This window comes from Rutidosis leptorrhynchoides, chromosome 10, assembly GCF_046630445.1.
Source record: "Rutidosis leptorrhynchoides isolate AG116_Rl617_1_P2 chromosome 10, CSIRO_AGI_Rlap_v1, whole genome shotgun sequence".
In the NCBI taxonomy this organism is placed as follows: Eukaryota; Viridiplantae; Streptophyta; class Magnoliopsida; order Asterales; family Asteraceae; genus Rutidosis; species Rutidosis leptorrhynchoides.
The window spans coordinates 315574580-315595220 of NC_092342.1; the positions used below are offsets into that span (position 1 = coordinate 315574580).

Here is a 20641-nt window from a genome sequence, read left to right on the forward strand (position 1 = left end):
CTCTTTAATTTTTAAACAAGACACGATATAGGCATACACAAGTAGGTAATTGCACGAGGCTCATAATCTACAAGCTACGACTCAATTTATTCTAACTTGTATATAAGTTTTTGTTCTATAGATTCATGATACTAACATACTTAAAATTTTTGTACACAAAATATAGTCATTGAACATGAATCACAAAATTTTAGTATATAAAATTTACGGCCCTGAAACTTGTTGGAGGTTTTATTAATTTTTCGTGTGGGGTAAATAATCGATAGCCGGATAAATCACTGAATCGTGGTATCACTTTCCGAAAGTAATTATTCGATCCTTATTGTCTGGGTTACACGAATATCACTTTGGGATAAGACAGAGATTAATTCTTGTTTTTGGCACAAAACAAGAATCCTTTTGCTTAAGAGTATTAAGGTGTTTTCTTTGTATGTGTTTGTATTACTTCTTCTCTTTCACTACTTCCTCATGAATGATAATCCATCTGATAATATAGGCACCCACAATTATTGGTAAAGATATATATAATATCAATTGACCTATTGATAATATATATCTTCCGTAACTTTCACAAGTGGTTTCATGAACTAATAATATCATTTCCATTATCATAAAAAAAGGTTGTTACTTTTCCATAACACTAGTAATACTTTTCATTATCAAATGAAAGTAATTGCAAATATTATTCTTCCACTTATTAAAGCAAAAGGGAAATATGATTACATGAACAATACTTCCATGAAATGGTTACAAGTATTAGAGTAAAAGTGGTTACATAAATAATACTTCCACCATAACACTAGTAATACTTTTCATTATCAAATGGAAGTAATTGTAAGTATTATTCTTCCACTAGGTAGCATGAAAATTCCTTTAGTGAAATTTCAAACTGACTAAATTAGACTTTTTTGCTCAGTTGGTCCCTCTATTATACCCCAAATCGCTGGTTTGGTCCCTCAGTTTTTAATTTGGCAATCAGAGTCCCTTTATTATTTTAATTTTGCAATTGGAGTCTTCCGTCTAACGGACATCCAAATCGAACGTTAACTCCCATCACGTGAGTTACACGTGATGGGTAATATCGGAATTAATTTTAATTCTTGGTACTGAATAAACCCAAACGGGTATGGTCCCCCACTTTTATCCACCGATTTTCACACTCATCCCTCCAAATAGTGTTAACCACGAAGTAAAACCTAAAAGCAAAATTGATTATCAATGGATGATTCAATGGATGATTCATGGACTATTCGTACATCAGAAACTGATCAAAAGGCTATCGACCAATTATACGGTATGTTTTATGCACCCAAAGCTCATAATTCTGTGGAACCCTAAATATTATTAGGTAATTGTTTTGTTAACTTTAATTTTTTACACATTTTTCAGATGTATACCCTGATTTGTTCACGATTGTGTTACATCATGGTGGATATTTTAGAATGGGTAGTGAAGTTGTGTACACAGAAGGTAAAATTGATTACATTGATTTTTTTGACATTGAAAAGTTTTGTTTAGGACAACTGGATTCAGTCATGCAAGAATTAGGTTATGATCCCACCAGGTCTGTGGTATATCGTTTTCTTAAACCCAATACAAACATGGATACTGGGTTAAATCTTTTAAATGATAATGAACATAGGGACTATTTGCTTAGTTGTCTAGAAGATGGTGATGTGATTTATAGGCAAATTGATGTGTATGCTGAACATGAGGATATTAAAGGGAAGAGGTTATGGTCAGAACATGTGTGAGTGTTTCAACAGATGGTTAGTTGATGCACGTGACAAACCCATAGTTACAGCTTTAGAATACATCCGAGAGTATTGCATGAAGAGAATTGTTAATGTAAAGAAAAACATTTCCAAGACTAATGGCCCTTTAACACCTGCAGCCACCAAATTGTTTGAGAAAATCAAATCTGAGGCTCACCAGTGTACTGTCTTATGGGGTAGAGATCAAAGGTACCAAGTGAGTGGAAAAGTTAATCAATATGTTGTGGATATGGAGACTAGATCATGTGCTTGTAGAAAGTGGGAACTAACAGGGATACCTTGTAAGCATGCAATTGCAGTGTTTTATAACATGAGTGAAAATGGTTTGGAAACTGGTGAACCAGAAACATGGGTTCATCCAGTGTATTTGTTAGATACATGGATCAAAACTTACCAATACACCATTGAGCCATTGAATGGGAGAAGCTTATGGCCAAAGGCAGAAGGCATGTTCACTCTGGTATCACCAAAGACTATTTCCACACCTGGTCGTCCAAAAAAGAAAAGAAGGTTGTCCAAAAATGAAGTTGATGTCATTGGTGATAGTGGTAAACTTAGCTCAAAAGGTATGCTCATTTTATTTATTAATTACATCTAGTACCATTTCAATTAATATGGTATTTATTTTGTTAATATTTATAGGCAAGCTAAAGAAGTGTGGCACATGTGGTACTTATGGACACAATAAGAGTACTTGTACAGGTGAGAAGAAAAGAAGTGGGAATGTGGATAACAAGTGGACAAAAAAGACAGTGAAAGTTAAGCTATCTTCAAAGAAGACAATGGTAGTTGGAAAAGGGAAGAAGAAGAAGTGAATGTTGGTGGTGGTTTGTGTTTTAATCATGTGTTTTATGTCTACTTAAAACTTGTTATGTGACTTGGTACAATGTTTGTATTTTATTAAGGTGTGTTGTTGTCTTTTGGTAAGTTTAAGCACATTTGGTAACTGGTACTACGTACTTATGTTGACTTTTGGAATCTATGACATTTGGTAATGCTTGTATGTTTGTCATTTCACTTTAGTTACAATGTATTGTCTGTATGTTTGTCATTTCACTTTAGTTACAATGTATTGTCTTGTGTTTTTGGTTACACTGTATGACTTTGGTTACAATTTATTGTCTACACTTGGAGTCATTGTCTTGTGTTGTAAGGTTACTGATACAGATATAAAACAGATGCAAAATTTAACAAAACAAGCTTCATTCCATTACCATTACCATTTTACAAAGTACATCATACATACACCACAATTTCAATGACTAAAAAAATAAATACCAAACACAATCCAGCTAAATATACACATCATCTTCCAATTCGTCTCTCTTTTTTCTGCATCTTTGAGCTTTTCATCCACTTCCATTTTGGCATTCATAAGTGTAGCTAGGGCATTGATTGTATTTGGAGGATCATACCAAGCAAAGAAGTCGCACCTAGTGATCTGAGCAACAACATAAACAGGAAATGCTAACATCTTGTTAATTATTTCATAAAATTCGAAACAACATAAACAATCTTACCTTTTTTTCACATGTATAGAATCGACGTCCAGGGTTAGATTCAGTGCCAGATATTCGAATTACACAAGGTCGACCACACCAGCATTCCATTGTTATCGATTTGTAGCTCCAATTTCTGATTAATACGTTATGTAAATGAATTAGGGTTTCAAGTGAGAAGAGAGTGAAAAGCGGAGGATGAAAGTGGGGACCTTACCCGTTGGCGTTATTAAATACCAAAAAAAAAAAATTTAATTCCGATAATACCCATCACGTGTAACTCACATGATGAGAGTTAACGTTCGATTTGGATGTCCAGTTGACGGAGGGACTCCAATTGCAAAATTAAAATAATAAAGGGACTCTGATTGCCAAATTAAAAACTGAGGGACCAAACCAGAGATTTGGGGTATAATAGAGGGACCAACTGAGCAAAAAAGTCACTAAATTATGATAGTAAATAATGGAAAATCACTTTTGGATCCGAGTAATCTATCACTTAATGGGTGTACACTCAATACCTCCAAACCCATTTACTATTGTAGATTAAAACCCACAATTACACTAAATTTTTTCCAACAAAACTAACTATTTGTAATATTAGTTCTATATTTATATCAAAGGATCGAACCAATAATTAAGCCAAACTTGTGTTGAGAATCGAACTTTGGTTGACAGTACCTCAAATTGTATCGCACCTCATACCACTCAAGCAGACTTCGTTGGTTATATCAAAGGATCTTTGATTTAGCAATATTAAAGATAACTTATTAATTTTAAAATTGTTAAGTTGTGACTACTTGTTTGACGTTCTAAAAAACTTACGTATTCAATTATTTATAAAAAATTTTTGGCTTAGGGTGTGTCTGGTCGCGCACATTGTTGGAGCTTATGGGAGGTTAAGCTTATTTTTTCCATAAGCATAAGCTAGTAGCATTGTTTGAATGCCATAAGTTCATTTTAATCAATTTGTAACAATAAGCTCCAACTCCAGCTGCTTTTCACTAAACACTTATTAAAAAATAAACTTTAGCTTTCAGCTTCAAAAATAAGCTCCAGCTACAATTTTCAATCACCAGCTCCAGCTCCAGCTCCAGCTATTAACACCAAACACACCATTACTAGATAAGTTTAATCTAAATATATCTTTATGAATTTTACTGTATTATCTTTTTCAATTAAAAAGAACTTTCTAAACAGCAAGATATACATATAACGCTCAAAAACTATATCGGATAACATAAAGTATAGGAATCTCAATTACCCATGACTCATCAAAATCAGAATGGACGAATCAACATCCAGAAGCCACATATGTGTTACACGCGTCAACAAACCAGGACACGTGTCACCTTACCACATCTCATGCATCCCTATATAAACACTAACCTTAATCACCAGCAAATTCATCTCACTCAATACTTCAAAGACAAATTGAATACACGTTTGAAAATCAAACTCACATTGTAGTACCTATTAACAATGGCGTCTCAGAATCAGAGTTACAGAGCTGGAGAAGTCAAAGGTCAAACTGAAGAAAAAACGAGTCAAATGATGGACAAAAGTCGACAGATGAAAGACGAAACCGCCAGTTACTTGTCCGAGAAAACAGGGCAGGCAAAGGACAAGGCCGGGCAGATGAGTCAGTCGACGAAAGAGACGGCGGAGGCCGGAAAATATAAGACCGGTGGAGTGATGCAGAGGACGACGGAGCAAGTGAAGAATATGGCTCAAGGTGCTGCTGACAAGGTCAAAGATACGTTTGGTATGGCTGGCAGCGGTGAGGATGATGATGAGGCGGTGGATGTCGGTGGTCGCACGGCAGCTGGAACCACCACTACCACCACCACTAGGAGCCGGAGGAACAACTTCTAATCGTTTTCTGTTTGTTACTCTTGTTTTCTCTTCTTTTGTTGATTTTAATGGCATTGTGGTTTAATGTTGTTTGCTATGATCCGGGTCGGGTTGACCGACCCAGTGATCCGTTTTAAGTTTACGGCGTCGGGTGGATGTATGGTACATTCATGTAGTTGCCATCGTTTCGTTTTAATTATAAAATAAAATTTTCTTTTTTATAGTCTGTACTTTTAATTGTTGTGAGAGGTTGGAATCAAAAGCAAAGTCAAGATCTTTATTAGATGATTTTAGAAATATACATTTACATCTTGAGGCTTTTAGTTTTTGTTTGAAGGGGATGAAAATTTACTTGAGAGTGAACGGTATGGTAACTTAAGGTCTTAAAACGAGTTAATTATCAATTATCAATTACGTAGTATCTCTTATAAATCATATACGAAGTACGTCATGTCATGTTGTCAATTATTACCACGCCCTAACTGATCGGCTAATATCAATAAAAATAAAAAAATAAACTTAATTAAGGTATACATGTGTGGGTATCCAATTAACAAAGAGTTCACAAAAAGGGTGATTTTAGCTTAGTTTAAAATTGTTAATGCTATTATGGATGTGTTTCGGATGGGTTTGGATGAGTTAGATGGAATCTGTAATCGGTGTTTATTTTTTAAGCTAGAAAGTTTAAAAAGTTGTGAATATTTATAAGAAAAAATATAAGAATTGTAAATAATATATTAAATGATTTTTAGTAATTTTATGTATATAATTACCAATTTTTTTATAAGCTACTAAGTAGTTTAAATAGTAGAGTTTATATTTCAATACGCTATTAATAAAGCTTCAATAATTTTGTATGTTATAATAATTCACATAAGATGGATCTAACGGATATGATTGATTTAATATGATAAATCAAAACATAAAATTATTTTTATTACATAATTCTATCAAGGTGAGTACAAGGAATTTTAACAGCGCTTGTAACGCGATTTGAGGTGCTCCAAGTGTACCTAACACGCGAGTGTACCTAGTTAGTGGCGTGGCGTAACTTGAACTCATAGGGGCGAAATAATGGCGTAACTTGAACTCACAGGGGCGAAACAAGTGATAGAATTTTTTTTTTTGTTCTTATGTGTGTGTTACTTGCATTTAAATTGAGTCAAAACCTTGAAATACTTGTAAAGCATGAACATGGGGTTAGAGACCACACAAGTACCAAATGAATAAGCATGGGAGGTGGTCATGGGGCTCCTCAAAACCGCCACCCCATGTCTTATAATAATCACACTAATTTTTTTTTATAAACATGTAATAAAACTATGCAATTATTAATAATACTTGCAAGTTTTATAAACCCTTTTATAAGGGAATAAAAAAACCGTTACTTTTTAGTAAAAGAAAAAAAAATTAGTAAAAGAAAAAAAATTAGTGTAAATTTTTTTCGTGGGGCAGACACCCTCCTGAGCATGCCTATCTTCCGCCCCTTGTATCTAGCACGCCAGTAACGCGCCATAATGGAGAAGGTGATGAATAGGTGTACGTTGAGTTGGTTTTCGGTTTAATTGGTCTAATCAGTTTGATAATTCGCTTTTTTATATAAAAAAAAAGTTACCAATAATCAAACCAAATTAGCGAAACTAGGAGCGAGGATAAAATAAAATTTATTCCTATATTTATATTTATTTTTCACTTTCGTTTCATTCAAACGTCTAATTATATTTTGACGCATCAGCAATACCATCTTTCAACACTTATTCCACTATGTTGTTTCATCCCACCGTCTTTCCACGTTACTAACATCTTCTAAAAAAACTCCATCAACCTGTCATGTCACCACTACCGCTACACGCAACAAATAGTCTAAGTAGTTCTACTCTACATTTTCTTCGTTATTTTATCCCTTCAAGCATAAATATTATGGTGTATATAGTATTACTTCACTCTCTTGAATGTTTGCGGGTTAATTTCATATACGTTATAACCTTGTGTTATAGTTCATGTGGTAGTGATCTGCCTCTTTTAATGAGAGGTCGGGAGTTCGACTCCCGTAGAGTGCGACATTGCACACAAAGTAGCCATTAACCCTTGAAATCCATATCGAATGGTGCCTTTCGCACATCGCGTTGCGAGGGGCCGTGGGGGAGGGGACCGCCCATGATCTTGGATTGGGTCGTGTCTCCTGAGCGGCAGTAAGGGGCGGATTATGCAATCGCGGGAGATGAATGCATGAGTAGTTTAGTCTCTCTGGATGATCCCATATTGTTATTTAAAAAAAAAAAAAAGAATTCTATACATTATTTCAAAGCTTTAGCATATTTGAGCATATGAAAACAAAAAAAAAACTTAAACTCGTATAAAGTAACATAAATTTGTCATCAAAATAAATAAATAAATAAATAAATCTATGGAACGATTTCATGTAGTTAAGCCGGTTATTGTAAACACAGCCCAATATCTGAAAACTATTGGGCCAAATGTATTGGCCACCTCAGAAAGTCGTGGGTGACGTGTACCCTTCATTTCAACACGCCTATTTAAGTAAAATATAATTACGAATTATTTATTTAAAATATTTAAATAAATACAATACAATCATGTATCCTACGCATTCTCTGTGAGGACTACACGAGGCTGCTGCTTCATCATCTTCTTCTCTTTCAAAAACTAAAATAGTAAATATAAATAATTAATAAATTATAATATAAAAAAGTACATTTTTGACACAAAATTACAGAAATCAGTTCATCGGTGAACAATCAGGTATAATAATATAATATCAACTTTTACTTTCATCAATTAAATTATTTGTTAATTTACTATTTTTCGAATACTGTTAATCACATCGTTTGTTACGAGTTAGATTTTGTTTTTTATGTTTGGATCTAGTAAATTACATGATATGTTAATGCTCTATTAGTTTGTTTTAGTTCCGTTTTGAATATTATTTATAATTCAGAGTAAATAATTGTGTGGTAGAATTTGAGGAAGAACTTTAGCTGGAGGTGGTACCCTAAGGTTATGTTTTGTGGATTTATTTTTAGGTTGTAAATTGTAAAATTGGAAATTGAGCGACATCTGTTAAATCTGGGGACTTTGTGAGCCACTAAGTTGTATTTTTAAGTTAGAGTCTTGATTTATATGCTATGAATACCTTAAATTAGTTTGATTAAAGGTAAAAAGGTAAAAGGTAGAAGGTTCTCCTGTTCGGCCTACCCAGGAGGGCGAGTAATCCGACCCCATACTCTGATGTATGCAGCCGACTCGATGGCTGTTTTCAACCCTTTCCTTTCCTGGCCACCACAAAATATTTTCGTAGACAGGATTTGAACCTGAGACCTCTTGCAAGGAACTAAGGGCCCCAACCAATGGCTATTTGGTGATGGAACCTAGACAGGATTTGTTTGTTTAACCTCTTAATTTATGATTATTCCGTATTTTGGGAGATTGTTATATTTTGGTATAAGCAATTTTCCTTTATGTATCTATATAAATATATAGTTAGTGATGATAGTAGTGGAATTGTTACATTTTAGATATGGCTAGCTAGGTATAGTATATCATCATATACAAATTTGTAAACCAAAACACTAGGGGCTGTTTACTTTTTTCTGTATTAGGAAATGGGTGAGGGGTTTTTGATTCTATGTCTCCTTCTAAGCAGACGAAATTCAAATTAAGTGACAGATAAGTGATAGATGAGTGACAAATAAACAACAATTTTACTTACTGAATTAAGAACCGTAAAAAACGGATCATTAAGCGGAAAATAAACAGGCCCTGCCATTGTAATTGTATGATATTCTTTTATGGATTTGTAATTGTATGATCATCCGAATATATCCACATTTAGATAAATTTCATCTAATAAATCGCTCTTGGTTTTCTTGATAACCAGTGAAGATGCCTAAAGAACGAAGGTCTTCGTCTCTTGACAAGTGTAGGGTGTCGCCGTACACCCGTGGCTACAAAAATGCTGAAAAAGAGAAGACCAAAACCCCCGCTCTACCAATCGGAGATGAATACGAATGGGAAGAAGCTAGATGCCCAATTTGTATCGAGCACCCTCACAATGCTGTTCTTTTACTTTGTTCTTCTCGTGAAAAAGGTTGTCGCCCGTACATGTGCGACACAAGTTCCCGTCATTCAAATTGTCTTGATCAGTTTCAAAAGTCATCTATGAATGCAACCACACAAACAAAGCTTGTTTGCCCTCTTTGCAGGGGACAGATCAACGGGTGGATTTTGGTGGACCCCGCTCGCAAATTCATGGACTCGAAAACTAGAAGTTGTTCATTGGAGACGTGTGATTTCACTGGAAACTATTTACAGTTACGTAAACATGCCAGATGTGAACACCCGTGCGTTCGACCAACAGCTGTAGACCCTGAACGTGAACTCGAGTGGAGAAATTTAGAAGAAGATTTGGAACAACAAGACATGATTAATATGCAGTTTGAATTCGATGATGATGATGGCACCATTTACATGGATGATGTTTCTGAGATTGCTAGCCCAATTTGGGATCATGATTTGGATTTTTTGAACTTTTTTAGTTCATTTGAATCAGAGTTTGATAGTGTTTTTCCTGATGTTGAATGGTCAGATGAAAGTAGTATCTTGTTTGAAAATTGGGATGATGAGTTTATCTTATCATCATTCAATGAGTTGGATAATACAGAATCTGCTAGGTCAAGTGGCCCGGTCCGTACTAGTAACATGATGTCAGCAAGACCAGGAGATAATGGCTCGACCACTAGGCGCAGAAATAGTACACGTCGCAGACCAAGGTCAAATAATTTACCGAATTTAGGTAACCGGTCTGAGCAGGTGACTACATTGGTTGATTTCCATGAGCTCAGCTCAAACCTGCCGTAGTTTACATGTACATTTCGCGGGCAACGTTTCGTGGGTTCTGGTGTAACGCTTAATGATATTATTTTAATCCTTTATAATAAATAAATGAGGGGTTGGTACTTGGATGATCTTTCTTTTATTTTAAAACTTAACTTGCTGTCTGGCCATATTTGTATTCTGATTTACATCTTGAACTGTACAACTTTTAGTTATTTATGGATTCATTTTCTTTTGTTTCTGAAAGTGAGAAAGCTTTGTTCTTTTGCACTTCTTATTTGTTTTCCTTATGAGCTAACTCTAAATTTACTAATCAAGAAACATGCTATTGAACAACATTATATAACATACACCTACTCACATAGAACCTGTACTGTCGATTAGTTTGAGCTTGATCAGATTTTAGCTTATAAATATTTAACTCGAATTATATGGAGCATTTTAGTACTACTATATATGTTTATGCATGTAACGTGTGTGTGTGTATCAATATTGAGATCAGATTAAGCTTGTTTCACTCTCATCAGTTTGTATTGTTTTACTGGAGACTGTATAATTGCAATGGTAAGATCCAACAAGAGGTACAAAATTGGAGGTGAGATACCAAACAAATTGACACTATAAACTAGTATCTGATAAACACATGAAACCACGAATTATAGGGGTGTTTAGATTGGCATATTAAAATTGGTTGTATTTAGCCATCCGATAAGTACAAAGTTCACTAGGTAATTCAATCCATCCGATAAGTACAATACAATACAAGCAACTACTAATATCTCTCTTTTATTGACCTATTAAGTACTCTTTTTTAATTACTTTCTCCATTGATCGAACTAATAAATAGGGAAAAAATTATCCTCCTACAGTCCTACCCATGTACTAAAATAGTTGGTTAAACACTCGAAAGTTACTTGAGGCAGGTTTTTTTAATCGGGTTTAAGTATGGAATTACGTAAACCCGACCCAAACCTGGGTTGATGCCATCCCTAATTCCTACCTTAACATACACTATAAACATGTGAAGAAAACTGTGCCTCTCGTAGTGTAATTGCGAAGGTTAAAAAAGCTATGGCGGAAACTGTGCCTCTGGTTCCAAAGACGTTAAAGTTTTTCCCTGTCTAGGTAAAACATGCGAAAAAAACTGCTTGAAATCTTGGAAGTTCTGTCAGAGAAATAATGTTGCTTTTGGGTGTTTGGCATGCAATCATTTGATAACAATGACGATGTGATTGATTTTGTTCCAAGATCGAGTTCACCAGCGATTGGAGATTTATTTGTTGGTTCTGTTCGTATTCTCACTTCTGTTTCGGTCCCATAAGGTGTTAATCGGATTAAGATTTCGTCAATTGATTGTTTGCTTTCGGTCTTCTACTCTGTCGATGAGCTAGAGGATGAACCGGTCACTGAGGTTTCTAAGTCTGAGTTAATTGTTAATGGTGAAGATGTTGCTGGTATTAGAACTGTGCATGGTAATGGACCTGTTGTTTTAAATCTTTCTGGTTATGGGCCTTATCATATTGATAAATTAGGGCCTTCGAATTTCCTTGTTGGGCCAACTCATGTTGGCGTTAACGGTTTGAAGGATGGAGTGGTTAAGGGCCCAAGTGACTTTCGGTCCGTAGCTTCTAAATTCGACAAATCTAATGGAAAAATACCTTTTATTCCCGACCCCATTGCGGCCTTCATTAATATTATCGAAAATATGGAAGGCGTTCAAAAAGGTGCCGTGTCCAATTCAAGCAAACCATCTTCTGTTTTGGTGCAAGATAGAAAGCCGAGGATCGAAAGAAAAAAGAACATGTCTCATGAAGAGGAGTTTGGCGATTTTATCAAAGAAGCTTGAGCGTTTTGTGTTTATGGTGATGGCGGTTTTTTTGTTGTTTTTTGATGAATATGATGAGTCTTAATCTTCCTATTACCAGTTAGATTGGAATTCATTTTTTTCGTTTGAGTTTTTGTTTCATAGTCCTTTTACCTCTAATGTTTGAGTAGGTTTTATTTAGTTGTGCTTGGGTTGCTCGGTTTGATAAATCAGTTTCATTTTTGATGAACCTTCTTTCATTATATACAAGTTTATCCGTTTTTTTTTTTTTTTTTTTTTTTTTTTTTTTTGCTAAAAAAGAAAAGGAAAAAAAAAAAAAAAAACTACTCCGTATAAACTATAAGGCTCAATTCCTGTTTTGGGCCTCTTTAACATAAATCGCAGCTTAGACTTCTCTTCGTTTTTTCGCGACGCAATCGTAAAAACAGAAAACGAAGAACAAGCAACAACATCAACCGTCATAAATCCCACTCTTGTACTGGTAATACTTCCCTTGATCTTTATCCTCATTAAATTTTCATCCTAGAAATGATTGATTAACTGTCAATTTTGATTTTTTTTTTTTTTTTTTTTTTTTTTTTGTTAGCTACTGAATCGTCAATCTCCGTAATACGATGGCAAAGGCGTTATCAAATATGCTATTTAACAGCTTTAGGGCAACTCAATCTGCTCGTGCATCTGCATCGGTATGTATTTATAATTTTGAATTTTAATTTAATATTTAAGGAATTATATTTTGGGCCAATTCTAAATACTTCCTAGTCCCATTTTAATTGTCCCCTTTGGATGAATGTCAATCTTGCCTTTATATTCAAGGCACATTTATTGATTTTTTTTCTTAAAATAAATAATCGATTATAATAGATGAGTGTAATTCAAGGATTTCAATAGATATTTTATGCAAGCTAGTATAATTTCATTGGGAAAACAAAAATAATAATTTCGTTGGACAAACAAAAATAGTAACATGGAGAATTAAATTGAGACGGAGGGAGTAGTTCAATTTAAACTACTTTTTCTTTTGCCAATAAATGGTTATGATAACATTAGTGTATTCGTTAAGGTTAAGTGTCTGGTATTGTGTGGCATTAGCCGTATCGTATCTGATTAATGACACGTACTAAGAAGTATTGAAAATTTGATATAAATAAGTTTTAAAATTTTAATGCATACAATAGAATTTCTGGAAAAGATTAATATCATTTTCATACATTAAGCCCTTCAATTGATGTATAATAATAAATAAATATTGAAGCTGGATGCATTTTGGTATTATTCTGTAAGTAATTTATATATATGGTTGAATTTGTTAGGTTTCCGGAGCAATTGTGCAGCATAGCACGCTGTTTTCGACTAGTGTGCCAAATGATCCTGATACACATGATGATTTTAAGCCTACTAATAAGCTTGAGAACTCTGATCTTACTCTTAAGGACATCGTTGAGCAGGTTAGTGGTTGTTAATGACTTTGTTATGAAAGTCTTTGTATTACGGAGTAACATGTTTTATGTCAATATAATAGTTACATTTGTTAAGTTGTAACTTGTAGGATGTCAAGGATAACCATGTGATGATTTACATGAAAGGGGATCCGGAACAACCCCGTTGTGGTTTCAGCTCGTTAGCAGTGAGAGTGCTGAGTGAATATCGTAAGTGCTTAATTGATTATGCATATATTGATATACTTCTTGTTTGAAGAATTTATATTCTATGATACATACAGCTGCAGTTCATCTCTAAAAATAGTGTCATTCTTAGATGTATGTCTTGTTATAGATTCCAATGTTGTAAAAGAAAAGTAAAAATATTTTTCACCTATAAATGGTAATTATATAGATCACCCTTTAGTTGATTTCCTGGGTTTCTTGGTTAACCTCTAGTTGAAGTCTTGAACCGTGGGGCCATTGGCCTAGCGGTATCGAGGTAATCCATCAATCTTGAGGTTGCGGGTCCAAGTGGATGAGACTATTTGTAAATATAGTATCAGCAATGCAATTTTCTGGTTCTTGTCAATTGGACTCTACAATAGGCCTTTATTCTGCTTCTATCTCCATTTGGGGTTATATTATTTTTTTTTACTCTTGGGTGAATTTTTGCAGGGGTTCCTATACATTCTAGAAACATATTGGAAGACCCTGAGCTTAAGAATGCTGTAAAAGCTTTTAGGTACAAGCACTTCACTTGTTATTAGTTTGCCAAACATACAAATATTGCATTATCTCTTGTCCATTTTCAAAATTTGGGTGACTTTGGGCTTGTTTGACTTGTACCCTTTTTACACTAGAAAAATGCCACCTTGAATGTTTATTACTCTTTGTGCAGCACTTGGCCAACATTTCCTCAGATATTCATCAATGGAGAATTTATAGGAGGATCGGACATTATCCTCAATATGCATCAGGTGAGTCTGCATTTTTGGTCAATCGTGTTCTATGATGTCTCACATGTTTTACAATGTGATAAACATGGTGCTTATAATGTTTTGGCTTTGTGCAGAATGGTGAACTGAAGGAGAAGCTAAAGGCCAGATCCTCCGAGTAGGGAAAGGTCAAATCTCGTTTGTGGCTCGTGTTGCTGAACATTGTTGGAGTCATCATGTTTTGAGTCGGTATACCTTTAAAATTGTGATTCCTGAGTGTTGTTCTTAACTCCTTTTACCATGACTGTATAATAAGGTTACTTTACTGTTTAACAGTTTATTGTGTTTTTGATTTAAAATGAATTCCTTATTAACTCCTTGTTAATTTCAAATAAAAAGGATTAATATTCCGATATGTTTTACGAGATTCTCATTTTAACCGTCCACCAAAACATTATACCCAGCTTCCCACCTATTTTGCCACATAACCTCACATCATAGCCCTATGAGTTGTCTAAGTGAATAGATTATATGACTGATCAATGGTTATGGCCTTATGGCATTCGTGATTTATTTGTCAAAAGCGAATAAACGTTACTGAGTTAATTCGACGAAGAGACTAATCAATATTCAATAGTTATGGCCTTATGGCATTCGTGTTTTATTTGTCAAAAGCGAATACACGTTACTGAGTTAATTCGACGAAGAGACTAATCAATATTCAATAGTTATGGCCTTATGGCATTCGTGTTTTATTTGTCAAAAACAAATAATGATATTAATTCGACTATAGAACATTGTACGAACTTGGGTTGCCACCGTTCACCATTGTGAACCAAGGAGTTGGAGTAGTGGCGGTCATATGGGAGATTAGGGTTCGATTACCGCTCGCTGCAAAATTTCCTTTGTTGTTTCCTGCCCATTCCATGGGTCTTGAAGGTTGCGGAGATCTTGCGTTCGAACCTCACCGAGGGGATTTTACCACACACGATGTCCGTATGGATTCGTCATGGGGGTTTCTCCCAAGGGCGGTAGCACTGTAATAGCTCGACCAAGGAAATGATCGGATGAGTGGGCTCCGATATAGTGTTAAAGGCCCCGTCAGTGACTCCCCACCGCCGTTTCTTTTTTTTTTTTAAATCACCATTGTGAAAAAAAAAAACTCCACTAAATAGTTAAATATTATATCATTCCTGGTGCGAAATATGAATTCAGTATGTTTTTTACCTTGCCAGAAAAATCATGAATGGTGGTACCACAGATTAATTTAGCAGCAAGACAAAAAAGGAATTTGGTCACACACACACACACAGAGTTGATGAAACATTGAAGAATCTTTAAAAGCCTAAACTCGCCAGCAATTATTTTGATTGCATTGAAGCAATGACATCCACAATTTGAATATATGGCATGCCCAAAGTCCAAAAATTCGCAGTGTAAAAAATGTATGCATGATTTGATTCACAGCCAAAAAGCAAAAGTAAATATATGAAACAAACAAAACACAGGACCCTCTAAATCCTGATGCTGCAGAACTTCATAGTCTTGTTATCTCGCCAGATCTTTATACCAGCATATTAAAGGTGGAAATGCAATCAGTCATGATGTCCGTGTTCATCTTCATCAAGATGGTCTGGAAGTCCACCGGGCCCCACTACTTCCAACTGTAGAACAAGAAGTAATCTTAATTAATAACTCATGCATTGTTGGGTTTAATTACTACTTTTCCTGGAAGCAAACACTCATTTAAACCAAACTAATGCATAGATTTTAATATATAAATATGACATGTTTAAGTGTTTCCTAATATTATATACTTAGAAAAATAGAAGTTTAATATCCACGCCATCTTAAGAAAGTTATAATTCCCTAAAAGGTTAAGCCGCACTCACCTTGAAATATTGGGAGCATACTGGGCACTCATGTGGCTCGTCTTTCTTTAGCCAAAACCAAACAACATCATGCTCATCCTCTGTATGTAAAAAACAAAGAACTTTCAATAAAATATGACACACGAGAACAATGATGTGCTTTCAAAAGTCAAAGCATACAATCCATAGAATAACAGAAAAGGGGCTATAATTGACTGACCGCCTTCTGCCCCAGGGCAACCAACAATTCTTTGATCATAGTAAGATTTGACAATAGCAGGAGCTTCCTAGAGACAGAAAAAACAGCACACGAGATCACAGCTTCAGCAAAAGTTCATATGTTAAAGATATGTTCATAGTTTCATATATTATATTCTGTATTTTGGTAAACGATTTATGCAAATGTTCTTAATTATCAAAGTTACCAAGCTAGTGTTGATCAAGTATAAAATTGATACCGTTAAATGTTAAAAATTCTAAAGAAACTGAAGCCAGTTATGGAGCATTGTATAGTCGTTTTCGATTTCTTAAGACAATTAAAGAAGAAAAGATATTCTTCTCTGTTTTTACTCAGCTAGTTTACAGCCTGAATAGATACAGAGTGGCCCTATTGTAGGTGGCTAGGAACAAAACTACACTGTTTTTATTAATCAAAACTGTAACTTCCTAGCTTAACAAGAGGCTAATTTTTAGGTTTACTTAAATTATTTTAAAAAATTATTTAAACTAATTTGTTTAGAGTTTCGGTTGATACAAATGAATTAACTTACTGTAAGAGTTAATTAAAACTCTGAAGTCATAACGAGAATAATACAAGTCGCTATGATTTCAGATTTGTGGTATCTGAATATAGGAGAGATAACATGAGTAATATATCTAAACTACAACCTAGTTTTGCTTATGAAAAGCTGAATTGTAATGATCATGTGTCCTCCCTAAAGCGCACTAACCAGTAAAGTCCAATGTAATTTCTTAGCAAAGGTACGACGCAAGAGCAAATTACAGTTTTAACAAAGACACCACATTAAAACAACTATACAATTCTTAGTAACCATATGACAACAGATAAAGGATACAGTTATGCGGAAACAAATTGTAATATACTAACTATATGATTTTTAGCAATTTTGAGAAAGTAGTGTATCCCCAAACAAGCAGTTAAATCAAACATTTATATTCAAGTATCTGTCACAAAGTCTAACATTTATTCATAAACGAACGGAAATAAAATGTGTGCTCACAAAATAACACAAATTCTTACAACAAACTGTCATTAATAATTTTACCTATCAGTTAATCCTCACCTGGTATACAAAAATATGTATCACATTCTAATTCAAGTTAACATGGTTTTGATTCTTCAGCAATTGCAAAATATGATCATTCAAATCACCAACACATATCATCATATATTCAAATGTACTGTAACAAACATCCACATAATAATCGATTTGACTCGATTATAATTGTACTTGCCTTGGTACCAAAAGGACCTTCAGGATGATTGATATCCAGAATATCACGTCCCTAATTATCAACAGATAACAATCACTGTTAACCTCAGTATATATAAAACAGAAACAATCATATACATGAACGTATATTGATTGATTATACCATTAGACAAAATTAATAAATAAATAAAAATAATAATAAACTAACCTGTAGCTCAGCTTCAAGCTCTTCACGCTCGTGACCAGTGGCAATAGGCATCACATCCTCAACTTTTTTGGATACATTTCCTATCGTATAAATACATACAGACATATGTAAACATATAAATAAATGCATATATGCATATCAGAACAATTAGACGAATTAAATTCAGATCTGAGGAGAATATATAGAGATACCTGAAAAGTGACGAGATACGATAGTCGCGGACGGACGGAAAGTCGACGGAGAAATCGACGGAGTAACGATACGATTAGTACCGACAGCAGATCGGAGAGTTAATAATTTAGATGAGACTCGTCTCCACATGGTTTCACGTTCACCGGAACCCTAGGTTTCGGCTGCTTTTTGATCTGAATAGGCGACCGAAACTTTTGACTATTTATTTTATCACGATGTGAAATGTGAAATGAAAATCACCCTGAAAAAAATGAAATATGACATAAGTAACATACAGAAATATGTGGGATGAAAAAGATAAAAATTAGTTAAACTTCCCGTTACCACTGACTAAAATAATTTTAAAGACTATTACGTATTAGGGTGTGTAGCAAAATCATAGAACTTATTAATAGCTTATTAGAAATATAATCTCAAAAAATATAAACTACATAAAATAATTTATGAGTTTATTTAGCATACTAGTTTATGATGGCTTATAATTTTTCGTAACCTCGAGTAGTAATATTATTTAGTAGAAGTTTATTTAAGAACTTACTAAAAACATAAACTCTGAAAAAATAACTTCCTCAAAGTAACTTTAAAAGGAAAAATTACATCATAAATATTGTTTTACGGGTGTGTTTTGATGAGCTAGTTTGTAGGTAGAGTTAGAGCTAAAGCTAGTAATTATACCTTATATCTAATTGAGATACTCCAACTGAATAATACTATTTTAACTATCTCAAACTCACACTAAGACCCTCAAACTTTATCCAACGTACAAATCGGCCCCCTCCCCAATACTACTATTTTGGACTATTTCAATCTCACACTAAGGACCCCAAACTTTATCCAAAGTATGAATCGGCCCCTCCCCAATTTTTCTAAAAAAACCCCACCCCCTCGAGAAAATACAAAACACCCCTCAAACCTACCCCCTTACCCCGACCCGACTCGCCTCCCTGTTATTATAACTATAATAATATTATATAATATATTTCGTTCTTTCACCTTTTTTTATTTTTTTTATTTTTTTTGTTTTCACCTTAATTTTCCTTTTTCCAAAAAAAACCCCAAACTTTGTTCAAGAATTAAAACCGCCCCCTAAACAGGAGAGTAAAGTGTCAAATAACCATTTTCATAAAAAAAAATCTTAACTAAACTCCACCTAAATATTCAACGGGTTATATCTGTAGTGACCCGAACTTTTTCATATTTATATATATTAGATGAAATTGATATTTACATGAATAAGTGTTTCCAACATGTTAAGCAATCAAACTTGTTAAGACTTGATTAACTGAAATAGGTTTCATATAGACAATTGACCACCCAAGTTGACCGGCGATTCACGAACGTTAAAACTCGTAAAAACGACATGACGATATATATATATATATATATATATATATATATATATATATATATATATATATATATATATATATATATATATATATATATATATATATATGGATATACATATTGTTAACATGAGATTATGATAAGTAAGTATCTCCATAAGTATATTAACAATGAGTTATATACATAAAAACAAGACTACTAACTTAAGGATTTCGAAACGAGACATATATGTAACGATTATCGTTGTAACGACATTTAAATGTATATATATCAAAGTAAGATATATTAATATATCATAATATCATGATAATATAATAATTTAACATCTCATTAGATATAATAAACAATGGGTTAACAATATTAAATGAGATCGTTAACTTAAAGGTTTCAAAACAACACTTACATGTAACGACTAGCGATGACTTAACGACTCAGTTAAAATGTATATACATGTAGTGTATTTAGATATATTAATATACTTTTGGAAGACTTCAAGACATATATCAAAACACTCATACTTAACGAAAATGGTTACAGTTACATTCCCATTCTTTTTTCATCAAGAATTCTAGTCGTATTCGTACCCGTATTATACACAGCTTCAAGACGTACTTACTATGGGTATATACCAATAGGAACTAGCATGGGATTCCACTCTTGATTATGTCATACATGACTAATCAATTTTAACTTCTACCATGAACTAGTCAACTAACTAGAACTCCTTTTAACCCCACTTACCACTCACCACTTACCACTCATCATTCACTCCATTTCACTTCCAATTCTCTTTCTAATTCTCTCTCAACACACACACACACACACTAATGAACGAATTTTGTCAGTAGCTAATCATCATCTTCATCAAAAATTACTCCAAGAATCAAGCTATAATCATCTTAGGAAGAACACTTCAAGAACACTTCGAAAATCCTTTCAAGTTTACTAGTTTACATCCAAGCTTTCTAATCCATTCCAAGTAATCATCTAAGATCAAGAAACCTTTGTTATTTACAGTAGGTTATCTTTCTTAATCAAGGTAATATTCATATTCAAACTTTGATTCAATTTATATAACTATAAACTATCTTAATTCAAGTAAAAATCTTACTTGAACTTGTTTTTGTGTCATGATCCTACTTCAAGAACTTTCAAGCCATCCAAGATCCTTTGAAGCTAGATCATTTCTTGTCACTTTCAGTAGGTTTACCTACTAAACTTGAGGTAGTAATGATGTTCATAACATCATTCGATTCATATATATAAAACTATCTTATTCGAAGGTTTAAACTCGTAATCACTAGAACATAGTTTAGTTAATTCTAAACTTGTTCGCAAACAAAAGTTAATCCTTCTAACTTGACTTTTAAAATCAACTAAATACATGTTATATATCTATATGA

At 33.8% G+C, this 20641-nt stretch overlaps 5 protein-coding genes across 5 annotated transcripts; 4 read left to right on the forward strand and 1 right to left on the reverse strand.

Annotated features, from left to right (window-relative positions):
- The first annotated feature begins 1940 nt into the window (after window positions 1–1940).
- Window positions 1941–2781, forward strand: LOC139873018 (uncharacterized). Its single transcript, XM_071860944.1, has 2 exons — window positions 1941–2341; window positions 2418–2781. Exons 1-2 carry the CDS (start codon window positions 2005–2007, stop codon window positions 2588–2590), a joined length of 510 nt encoding a protein of 169 aa, XP_071717045.1. The 5' UTR covers window positions 1941–2004; the 3' UTR covers window positions 2591–2781.
- Window positions 2782–4702: 1921 nt separating this feature from the next.
- On the forward strand, window positions 4703–5347 carry LOC139873533 (uncharacterized). Its single transcript, XM_071861457.1, has one exon. The coding sequence runs from the start codon at window positions 4757–4759 to the stop codon at window positions 5147–5149; it is 393 nt and encodes a 130-aa protein (XP_071717558.1). The 5' UTR covers window positions 4703–4756; the 3' UTR covers window positions 5150–5347.
- A 2379-nt stretch (window positions 5348–7726) lies between these two features.
- On the forward strand, window positions 7727–10115 carry LOC139872862 (uncharacterized). The gene is made up of 2 exons (XM_071860793.1): window positions 7727–7891; window positions 9027–10115. Exon 2 carries the CDS (start codon window positions 9032–9034, stop codon window positions 10004–10006), a length of 975 nt encoding a protein of 324 aa, XP_071716894.1. The 5' UTR covers window positions 7727–7891; window positions 9027–9031; the 3' UTR covers window positions 10007–10115.
- Window positions 10116–12160: 2045 nt separating this feature from the next.
- LOC139873192 (monothiol glutaredoxin-S15, mitochondrial-like) lies at window positions 12161–14581 on the forward strand. The gene is made up of 7 exons (XM_071861125.1): window positions 12161–12288; window positions 12394–12493; window positions 13121–13255; window positions 13357–13456; window positions 13907–13973; window positions 14130–14208; window positions 14304–14581. The coding sequence occupies exons 2-7, from the start codon at window positions 12422–12424 to the stop codon at window positions 14346–14348; spliced, it is 498 nt and encodes a 165-aa protein (XP_071717226.1). The 5' UTR covers window positions 12161–12288; window positions 12394–12421; the 3' UTR covers window positions 14349–14581.
- Window positions 14582–15515: 934 nt separating this feature from the next.
- LOC139872607 (cytochrome c oxidase subunit 5b-1, mitochondrial-like) lies at window positions 15516–18146 on the reverse strand. Its single transcript, XM_071860521.1, has 6 exons — window positions 17891–18146; window positions 17700–17779; window positions 17514–17564; window positions 16258–16324; window positions 16059–16138; window positions 15516–15830 (listed from the first exon to the last, which is right to left on the reverse strand). Exons 1-6 carry the CDS (start codon window positions 18018–18020, stop codon window positions 15762–15764), a joined length of 477 nt encoding a protein of 158 aa, XP_071716622.1. The 5' UTR covers window positions 18021–18146; the 3' UTR covers window positions 15516–15761.
- Between the last annotated feature and the right edge of the window lie 2495 nt (window positions 18147–20641).